Source organism: Centruroides sculpturatus, unplaced genomic scaffold, assembly GCF_000671375.1.
Source record: "Centruroides sculpturatus isolate CEXI.00-Female unplaced genomic scaffold, Cexi_2.0 scaffold4, whole genome shotgun sequence".
NCBI lineage: Eukaryota > Metazoa > Arthropoda > Arachnida > Scorpiones > Buthidae > Centruroides > Centruroides sculpturatus.
The window spans coordinates 302153-314123 of record NW_019384444.1 but is presented as its reverse complement, the minus strand read 5'-3'; the positions used below and the strand labels follow the sequence as shown (position 1 = coordinate 314123).

General features: G+C 31.6%; 1 protein-coding gene across 1 annotated transcript in view; it reads right to left on the bottom strand.

Moving 5' to 3' along the window:
• LOC111620248 (squamous cell carcinoma antigen recognized by T-cells 3-like) overlaps positions 1-11971 on the bottom strand; it is an 87393-nt gene that overhangs the window by 28179 nt on the left and 47243 nt on the right. Inside the window, exons 6-7 of the mRNA XM_023362145.1 lie at positions 860-984; positions 561-716 (exon numbers count right to left, since the gene is read on the bottom strand). Coding sequence (XP_023217913.1) covers positions 561-716; positions 860-984 — 281 coding nt within the window. The remainder of the gene's footprint in view (positions 1-560; positions 717-859; positions 985-11971) is intronic.

The following is an 11971-nucleotide window of genomic DNA, read 5'->3' as shown; positions in this document are numbered from 1 at the left end:
ATAAATACCTGCTGAGGAGGGACGAATATGTCCGAAACGCAAAATTGTGTATGTGTCCAGGTATACGAAATAAAATAAAAATTGTTTTCTGTTAATCTTTGTAATATTATCTGTAAAACCAGTATAATAAGTCCTGATAATAGAAGATAGTCGAATTTATAGTCGAAAATTTACATATTAATAAATTAATAATTAATTAACTAATGTTTAACTATAATAATTAATTATAATGTTTAACTAAAAAACTGTAATAATAATTAATGTTTAACTAAAGAACTGGCTAAGACTGATAGATTAAAAAAAACAGCTTAAAATTTTGTATTTACCCAAGGATAATGTAATGGAAATTTAGTTTATTGTTAAGTGAAATTTTAAAGCGTATTTTAACTTAAATGTTTTTGGACTGATAATAATATCCATGATTACAAAAAGCAGGGTCTACTGTAATTGCTGATATGTACAAAGTAATAGAAATATAGCATATATGACAATCTAGTTTAATATTAACTAACTTTAAAAACTTTATTAAAATAACATATAAAAATTTATTATTAACCTACTAAATATTTAGTATATTTCTGCCATAAATCAGGAACTAGACAATTATCGGTGATAGCCCGTTCATATATACATTGTACACGTGCAGGATCCTTTTCTTTTTCTTCAAATTCTATATAATTATAATATTCTTGTAAGTGAGGAGATTCCGAAGATATCTGTAAGATAAATGTTTTATTAAATAATTATTATACAATTTTATTTTAAATAAATAAGTAATTTAAAAATATTTTTACAATTATATTACAAAATTAATTAATATTATTATTTTATAACATGAATTTTAAAATATATTTCTTACTAAGCTATCTTCAAACTCTTGTAATCTGAATAATTTTTTCTTTGCTTTGTTATATGATTGTTCAACTGATGGAGGAATTTCACCATCAATCCATTCTTTATATTCTTTATAAGTTTTTTCCATATCTATAAAGTTTACACAAAACATTTAAATTACTTAAAATATTACAATGAGTAAAGATGAATATTAAGATAGATATATGCTTCTAGTTCTTTATTTCATATGTTTAGTATAACTTGTCTATTTGGACTTTCTTTTTAACTAGGACTCATTATATCATAAGGGAGTGAACCCACACAAATTCATATTAAAAAATCTTTATTGTAACCTTAATCTATTTAACAATTACAGTTACAATAAACTTTTTTTTAATATGAACAGGGTCCATATAGATAATTACATCTGTGATTCACTGACATTCCCCGACTTTCCATGACCAATTATAACATTATTCCCTGACTTATTAACATCTCTGCATTTCTCCTTTTCATTGTGTAATATTAGGCCAAGTCTATTTAAGCCCATTTTGTACACAATTATATACATTTTTTATTAAAAAAAATACTTTATTCACTTACAAAAAACTTTGTGTAAAATCAATTATGTAACTAGCAATGTCATTTCTACAGAATATTAAAAAAATTCATGATTTAATTTAAATTAATTCATAACTTTTATTTAAATAAGAAAAAGACTCGTGTCATAAAATCAAATTTTCAAATTTTTCAATCAAAATGGCAGTAAATTCAAAATAATTTAAACAGAAGAAATTGCATGCTATTTTTGGTCCAGTATGAACCCATTCAAGGTCATTATATATACAGTATAACCCCTCTAGTCCATTGCTCCGGTTAATCTGACCATGATCAGAGTCAAGAAATTTGTCCCGGTGACTCACTGTCCATCACATTCTTCTGTGTTCATTACACTATATGTTTTACATTGTGTGTACATGTATAGTTTTGTGTGTTTTTTCAACATGTCAGGAGTGAAATGTAAACACATTACTCCTTCATTAAATGAAAAATTAGCAGTGCTACAAAGACTGGACAAAGGGGAATCACTCCAAAAAATTGCCAAGAAACTCAATGTAGGCATTATGACAATAAATGATTGGAGAAAAAATCAAAAAGACATTGAATCATACACAGTGATGATAGATAGCGAAAATACTCTTAAAAATTGGAAAATGTTGAGAAAGCCTAAACTTGAACTGCTTGACAACACATTGTGGGTGTGGTTCTGCCAAGAAAGAAGGAAGGAAACCCTGATATCTGGGCCCATTATAAAAGAAAAGGTAATAGCTTTGCACAAAAAAGTAGAAGTTGGAAGTGAGTTCTCAGCTAGTGAAGGCTGGATTGATCTCTGGAAAACCATCATGGCATTCAGTTTGTTTCAATTTCTGGTGAAAAACTATCTGCTGATGCCAAGGCAGCTAAGGAGTTTTCTGTGAAGTTTCAAGAAATTGTCAAAGAAAATGAACTGTTACCTTGCCAAGTCTATAACATAGACGAGCCTAAACTATAAAATGCTGCCAAACAGAACACTCGCTGCATCAAATGAAACCGTTGCAGAAATGAAACTTATAAAAGATAGGCTAACCATTGCTCCTTGATGCAAACCTGATGATACACACAAGCTTCTCCTGTTCGTTATTGGCAAATCTAAGAAGCCTAGGACATTCAAAAACATAAACTTATCTTCCTTGCTGGTTTATTACCGCAATCAAAAATCTGCTTGGATGGACTGCCATCCTTTCAAATCTTGGTTTTTTGACGAGTTCGTTCCATCTATTGAAAAAGACATGAAACAAAAAAAGCTTCCCATTCGTGCTCTATTGCTGTCGGATAATGCACCATCATGTTCATCTGAGAAAGATTTAGTAAAAGGTGACATCATAAAAGCTATCTTCCTTCCACCACATGTCACATCATTTATTCAACCAATGGATCAGGGAGTGATAGAATGGTTAAAGAGGCACTATCGCAGAAAGTACATTAGCTCAATTTTAGAAAAGTCCGAAGACAGTTATAACATATTTGAAGCTATGAAATCGCTCAACATCAAAGATGCTATCTATACGATTGCTGAGTCATGGGAGGAACTGAAACCTGACATGCTATGAAAATCTTGGCGTAAGCTTTGGCCAGAAGTTATGACCGAAAGTGATCAGATCGAAGACAAGCAAAATAATGACACGCAGGAAATTGTTAAAGATCTACAAACTGTACAAGTGAATGTCCTTGCCAGTGAAGTTGAGGAGTGGATTGCCCAATGTGACAAAGACTGTGAAACCAGTGAAGAGCTCAATGACAACCAGATTATTGCCATTGTTTTGGAAAATAATAGTGAAGAAACTGTGAACAAGGACTCAGACAGTGATGATGATGAACCCCCTACCCAGATTTCACACTCTGATGCCAAGAACGCTTTTGATATTGCCTTTCAGTACATTGAGCAGAACTCAACCTAACACCTACGGACATTTTGTGGATCAAGAAATGGAGGAACACTGCAGCTAAGTCTAGAATTTCATATGCTAAACAAAAATCTATAACTGACTTTTTTTCTAAGTAATTTTTTACTATAGGCTACCTTCAATTTTTACAGTATGTACAGTATGTAGTAAATACATACAGTATTGCTCTTTTTCATTAATAATAACAGTTTTTGTGTGATTTATTGCAATGTTTTTACTGTAGAGAACAATACAGTCATTCTTGAGTTGAAAGATAGTTTATTTTATTTTTTTCTGATAATCCAATTTTTTTTGGCGTTATGACCATACCCCCAGTCCCAAAGGTAACAGATTAGAGAGGTTCTACTGTATCTATATAATTTGCATCATTCAACATTAGTTATTTTGGGCTTTTCTGATTCCTTTTAAATTTTTCTTTTCGATAATATACATCTCTTACATTTCTGTTTGTAATTTCCTTTGCACTTTCTTCGACATTATGAAAATTTTCTTTGACCCACACACTTATCAGTTTATAACTTTACAAATTCTATTTTATCAGTTTTTATTGCTAAATAATATTGTAGATCCTGTCATTCTGTACAAATTGACAGAAATTTTGATGTCCTACCTCTTCGCCATCCAAAGTTTCAAAGTTTCTGCCCAAATGTTGCACTGCATTGCCATTTTCAGTGTTCATGCACAATTGCTACCCCCCCTGCATGGCTGCAAACCCCCACTACCTACTATTTTAAATACAGACCTAAACCTTCTATCCAACAAAATTTAAATTGTTAGATTATCATTTATAGTTTGCAAGATATAAGCACAACAAATATTGCCATTTGTTTGGTTGCTTTAGTTTTCATAAATCTCCCTAAACCAAACCAAATTTAAAGATGTGTTCAGATCAAAAAGGAGTGAGAGTGACAGACGGATTCCATGGTATTTGCAGATTCCCTGACTTTCCATAACTTTTTCTGCTAAAAATCTTATTCCTTGACTTTCCAAATCTGTACAGGCCCTGTATGAATTTGTGTGAATTTACTCCCTTCTTTGTTGTAACCTTAACAATACAGGTTGTCAATCAAGTGGTATCAGTGCTTCCAACCAGAGTGCTTCAACCTTGATGATTATGATGAATGTGAAGGGCATCCAAGGAGCTGTGGTAATTACAGAGAAGATTGATGCTGTGAAAGCCCTGCTTAGTGAAGATTGACAAATATGGACCAGAGAGCTAGAAGGCAATTAAACATCTCGTATGGGTCAGTCATTACTATCTTGCAAAAACATCTAAATTAGGAGGAAGGTGTGTTATGTTGGGTATCTCATCATTTGCAGCTGAACCACGTGTGAATTTTTGAAAGTTTATGCGAGAGAAATTTAATGGTGGAATGTCAAACAGTCACCAACATACTGACAGATGATGAAACCTAGATTTACTATTATAACCCTGAAACTAAAACCCAAAGCAAGCAGTGGGTAACTGAAAGCAAGAAAGTCACAATAAAGTTTCTTCAAGAGCACAGCATTGGTAAAGTTGTTTGCATTATTTTTTTTTTGCCATTGCAGCATCCTTTCACCTGTTATTCTGGAACAAGGTGCTATAGTAATCAGGGAATGGTACTCTTCTGTTTGCTTGTGAAAAGTGCTTCAGTCACTCAAAGAAGAATGTCCAAGATCCAAGTTATGCATCATGATCCATCATGATAATGCTACTGGATACTAAGCCAAAGTGATCCAATTGTTTTTGGAGTCCAGCAACTAGTCCAGCTTCCACAAACTGCTTATTCGCCAGACTTGGCACCTTGTAACATGTTCCTCTTTCCACGGATGAAGAGAAATTTGAAGTGAAGGAAGTTTGATTCAAAGGAGGAACTGGTAAAGATAGTGACAGCAGAGTTATTCAAGTTTTCAAAGATGGATTTGTAAGGTCACTTTTTGGACTGGTTTCAAGAATAAACAAATACATTGATTTCAATGATAAATACAGTGGTGCCTCGTATAACGTACTTAATCCCTTAATCCATTCCAGGTGCACGTCCGTTAAGTGAATAGTCCGTTATACGAAACGCATTTTCCCATAGAAATACATGTTAAAACATATAATTTGTTCCGCAGCATAAAATAACCCGTACTGTACCATAAAAAAATGAAAATGGAGCAGTCACCAATTATGCCGGGTAGTCAGATGTTGTGAGGAGGAAGTGGAGGAACACTTTCTTCACACATTCATACAGTTAGACTTTTTACACATTGCAGCAGGTCATTTTTTTATTGTTTTTTAATTGGATTCAGATTCAGGAGAGGCTACCGGAGCTTGCGGGGTCAACTCCTCTTGTTCCATACTTTGCTTTTTCTCTGCTGGCTTCTTGAAAAACATGTCCAAGGTGGTCTGTTTCTCTTTCTTCAACACTTGTTGGAAATGACGGGCAAGAGTGTCATTGTAGAGACATTGATCCTGTTGGCCTCAGCTCTGTTGGTTAATGAGTGTTGGTAAACTCCTGGGGCCGTATTCTGGTCACTGTCTCTGATCTCTCGTCTCTCGCAAGCCAGTCGCTGATTGGCTAATCATTTGGATTAGCTAATCAGCGACCGGCTTACGAGAGACCAGAGACAGTGACCAGAATATGGCCCTAGAACCTCTCCCCATTCGACAAGGAACTTTTTGTCAACTTTCACTCCTTCTGATGATTTCTTGCATTGTTTCAATTGAAATCATTTTTCTGTTTTTTTAGAAGCCATGATTTGCACAACACTTGAATAAATGTACCCTGCACTGTGTTGATGTACCTAATAAACAAGGGAGCAAGCCTAATCCCAACACTCTGTACTTCAGATATACTGATAATATNATTTAAAAAACAAAATTTAGTTTTAATATCTTATATATATATATTACTAAGCATCAATATAATAATATAGTTTTTTTGTATTCTTTGTAAAATTATTGTTATTTTGTATGATTTTAAACATTCTATTTCTGTTTTCTTATGTAATAATAAAGTAATGGTGGTGTATTTTAACTGTATTTGCTTAAATGGTATATGTTATAAAAAAATTATAAAATATATTCAAATAACTCGGCCTAGTTTTATCAAGTTTATATTTTATGATGATATGATGAAACTCATACAGATTTATTTTTACCATGGGGTGTGTGCAACTTAACAAAATTTTTAACATCCAAAATGCAAAATTTCTTTATGACAACAGTAGCCATACAATTCTTTTCTGAAAAATTATTTAAGAAATGCACCAAATATTTTGCAAAAAATAACAACTATTTTAAGTTTTTGACTGACTTCGTGCTCTTCTGTTTCCAGAATAACAAGTATTTCTGTAAATTACACCATGAATTCTTAGTTCCTGATAAAGGCTTCAAAATGTTTGGAGTTAACACTGAGAAAAGTTCACAGATTTCCTACTGCTAAAAACAAGAAAATACAAGTAAATTAACCATCAATTCTCGAATACAGTATACGGAAAAAAATTAATGAATCAGGAAATTAACACACAAAATAATAAGAATGAAAAAATGGTTGTGAACTTTGTTTTCCTGGATAGCTGATGCTGTGATTTTTAATTGCTGGATACTAGTTATATTTTAAAAAATACAGGAAATGAAGATTTACGTTATTGTTGGAGATATATTACAAAGTGATTACTTTTAAGACTAAAATCTTCACAACCATTTATTAAAAGTTATCTTTCAAATATAAGATATGACAAGATGACTGACTATGATCAAAATATCAAAACAAAAATGTGGTAATGAAAGTTGTTGCAAAAAAAAACCCAATGTTAATTTGCAAAAAAATAATTTTATATTTAGTAATTCAGTAAGCAATTCTCAAAATTCCAAATTTCTATACAATAAAATGAACATCTATCCAGATATAAATATGAATAAATACATGGTCTGTCCAGAGTTTGCAAATTTTTTAATTGGCACACCAACTGATGATTGAATCTGAATGCAGCTTGCACAGCTCTCTACCAGCAAATTTTTTGTACTATCTGCTGAAAGCTGTTTGTTCTATCTTCATCTGTTGTTACATGATGTTCATTTGTGTAAACATGTGTTGATTGCATTTTACAATTTTCTTCCCATGATTGTAATTGAGTGAAGAGTTCTGGGATCGGCTAGGTCTGATAAAAATTTTGTGAAAATCATCACTGGGGATGAGACACGAGTCTATGAGTATGATGTGAAAACGAAACATCAGTGAGTGGGAAAACCTTTACCATGACCCAAAAAAGCACATCAAGTTCAGTTGAATATGGAGATCTTGCACAATGTTTTGTTCAATTCTAATGGTGTCATTGACCAGGAATTTCTTACAGAAGGGAAGACAGTAAATAAGGAATACCATCTGGAAGTGATGAAATGTCTTCATGAAACAGTGAAGAGGAAAAGACTGCTTAGAAAGAACAGCATAGTGACAATGTTCCTATCCACACAACACTACAAATAACAAAGTTTTTGTCCAAGAACTCAACACCACTTGTACTCCAACTTCCAAATTCACTATACTAATCCTGGCAGGCTTCTTTTTGTTTCCCAAATTAAAATCTGCTCTCAAATGCCACCATTTTGAACCCATTGATGCCATTAAGGTAAATTTGCTAGTTGTGCTGCACTTCTTCCCAAAAGAAGCATTTCAGAAAGTGTTCTCTACAAGGCAAAAATGCTGCATTTGGTACATAGACTCAGGTGGGCCTACTTTGAAGGTGACAAACTAACTAGCTTCTAGATAAATGCATATTACTTCCATTTGCAAAGTTCGTAAACTTTCCAGACACACCTTGTACATTACTTGTAAATAACTATTTGATTCAATCAGAGAGTTCTTTGCTGTCATGTACAAAGACAAAACTTACTCATAAATTCATTTTTCTATGAAAATAAAATACCTATTTTAATATTAAGAATAAAAATAATATTGATAATTAAGAAATAATAGAATTCAAAACAATCAGTTCTTAAAATGATATAATGTAAATAACAAACACTCTGATCATGAAAATAAGCAACAATTAAAACAGTTAAACAACAAATCTTATAGCTTAACATTAAAATCTTAAATCTGAATATTAACTGTCTAATTACAAAAAATGCATACATAAGTTTACCAAAGCATTTATTTTAATATGTATTAATTTCAATATTGCAAAATAACTGAATTTTTATGTAAATAATTAATAATTATTCTAAAATTTATATTTAATTTCAATTTAATTAACTTTTTATGTAATTAAATTAATTTAATACAGTAGACTCCTTTTATTGTAATCTTTTTGGAACTAACCTAAACTAATAAAAATAATCTGCTGATAACATTGAGCAAGTTAAGTAAATAAGACTCTAATTAGTAAAAATTCTGGTTTTATTGATTCTGGCATTAAATAGACAAGTTAAACCAATTAAAAATTGTATAACTTGAGGATTTATTAATCATAACTATTTTCTGTTTTATTTCAAAATGAAGTGATGATTTAAGACATCAGACTCTTGACACATCCACTTTATTCAGTATCAGACATAAAATACTGCCATACATAAACTGGAACAATATACTAAACAAACAATTTGACACCTAAACGCTAATCCCAGCAATAAAATGAACAAATAAACTTTAATGCTCAAATATTTTAGGATGTCTTTCAGAGGCCCTCATCAGGAATGTATGAAACAAAAAAGGGGGGGAAAAAGGTGCTATCTTTTGAAAATTTCTGTCAAATATAGCTGTGTTATTCCAATTTTTAATTTTTTTCTTTTTATGAACATCGTTTAAATGTTTAAAAATTGGAACACGTCTATATTCGATGGTTAGAAATTTTCAAAAGATAGAACTTTTTTTTTTTTTGTTTTATATATTCCTGATGAGGGCCTCTGAAAGACGGCCGAAAATGTTCAAGCATTAAAGTTTATTTGTTCACTTTATTGCTAGAATTAGCATTTAGGTGTCAAATTGTTTGTTTATTCAGTATTGTATTCTTTTATACATTTGTCTGCCAATACATGTTTTGGGTTTTCCACCTCTCTTCTGTTGGCCAAAATACAAATTATTACTATAAACTAAAAATAAAGACAGTTTCAACAAAAGGAAAGAATTATAATTATTATTATTAATTCATCCAATATTGTTTGCCTGCTACTGTCTAGAGCAGTGTTTTTCAACTTTCTTGAATATGCGACCCATTTACAAGTTAAAATATTCTGGCAACCCCCAGGGCAATATTAAAACTATATCAGTGATTTTACAAACTAAGTATTTAATTAAATTTCTTATGACTGCTGTTAATATATGAATATTACAAGGTCTCTGTAAGTGTGTGTTGGTCTACCGCTAAACTTAAAATTTAAATATTTTTCGTGCGGACTTACAGAGACCTTGTAATATTCACTAAGTATTTAATTTTCTTTCTGTTGAGACCTAAATATCAATCGAAAAACCAATTGAACTGTAAATTTTACAGTACAACTGGTTTTTCAGGTTTATTTTAGGGTGTAAACACTAAACTACAATAAAAAAAACACTACAATTTCAGTGATAAGGCAAAGCCTTATCACTGAAATTGTAGTTTTTTTTTTATTGTAGTGTAGGACCTACAAACACTGGTCTTTTTCTTTTACCCGCAACCCCCCGTGTAAGGCTTTGTGACCCCCCTGGGGGTTGCGACCCACAGGTTAAAAAACACTGGCCTAGAGTGTAACCAAAGAAAGAAATGCCAACAATTAAAACTATTGTATTGTGAGCAAATAATAATAATTAATTAATTAAATTGCCTCAATGTCCTTTTTTCCTTATTAATATGTAAATTTTTGACCATAAATTCGACTATCTTCTATTATCAGGACTTATTATACTGGTTTTACAGATATTACTACAAAGATTAACAGAAAACAATTTTTATTTTATTTCGTATACCTGGACACATACACAATTTTGCATTTCGTATAACTGGATACATACACAATTTGAATATCCAGTGGAGCAAGAAATTAAGAAAAACTGGAAAATTGTAAGAATTTTATTGAATATTTTGTCAGAAAATTTTAAAAATGTAAATTTTAATAAATTTTTATTGTTTATAGAACATATTTAAATACCTGCTGAGGAGGGACGAATATGTCTGAAACACAAAATTGTGTATGTGTCCAGGTATACGAAATAAAATAAAAATTGTTTTCTGTTAATCTTTGTAATATTATCTGTAAAACCAGTATAATAAGTCCTGATAATAGAAGATAGTCGAATTTATAGTCGAAAATTTACATATTAATAAGGAAAAAAGGACATTGAGGCAATTTAATTAAACAATTTTGTCTATTACATTATTTATCGATATTGCTGAATACAGAAACAGCAAATAAATCGATCTTCACCGCTACATAAATGCAAACAATGCTCATTTATAAGAAAAAACTTGTAACAAAAGGGTAACAACTGTGGCAATAATTTTTAATGGGTTAAAATTATCCATTGATTTCCCTTTATTTTTTATCGTTGTTATAAAGATATAAATAGACATTTGATTACAGTCGACACCCCATAACACTGTTGATTATTCCGTTTTATATGAATTTCATGTTGTACGAGTCACTTAGATTTTACAAATACGTGAGCCGTTCACAGCCCTGCACATGTATTTGTAAAATCCAAGTGACTCATACACATAAACGGAGATGCAGTTTCTATATTTTGTATGAGTCGTTACTTCAAACTTAAAACTTTCAATTTTACGTGTGAATTCGTACTTTTTTAAATCTTTGCTATATTTAATAGCGAGATCTGCAGCTGATTTCTTTTAAATCAGCAACACTCATGTATTGTAAAGAAGAGCCACAGAGAAAGCGAAAATCAGTTTTTTTTCAGTAGCATTTTAAAGACCTCGAAGACCCCTTCGAGGCCCTATTCGGCCGCATAGTCCGCTCACCGCTTAATCCACTGTTGAGGTATGCAACACATATGCGTACCACTATAAAGCAAAAAGTTATGTTAGAATTTCTGCGCGCCTTTTACAACCTCGAGATAAGATTTTGATCGAAAGTTACCACGTTTTCTATTTAGCAATTTAGCAATTAAAAAAATCCCCGGGCAGATTTATTTTTCTTACAAAATGTTACCTTTACAGATTTCTAGCTCTGCACACTGTAGAAAAATCTAGAAATAGAGTTTTGTATATCGTAATAATATTAGTCGTTGCCAGAGAGCGCTATAAAGTAGAGAAAATCTATAAATTTGAAAACTATATACATAAATTTAAATTTCTCAAAAAATAAATAAAATTTCAAAAGTCGCTACTTTTAGCTGATTTGTCTGCTGTCTCCGCTATCTCACTACGTTCCTCTAAAAGTCGCTACAGTTGGGAACACTGGTGAGTAGACACCTAGGGTCTAAATAAGGGAAAATGTAATCGGCAATGAAAAAGGAGGAAAATTTAAGATTTAAAAATATAATTTCTTGTGAACAGCAATTTGGGCCCCCCTTTCAAGTGGGCCCTGTGCGAATGCACTTGTTACACCTGACTGGTTACGGCTCTGCTCATACAACATGGAATTCATATAAAACGGAATAAACAACAGTGTTATAGGGGGTCCACTGTATTTACATTTTTGAAGTTAATCTATAAACTGAATATTAAAA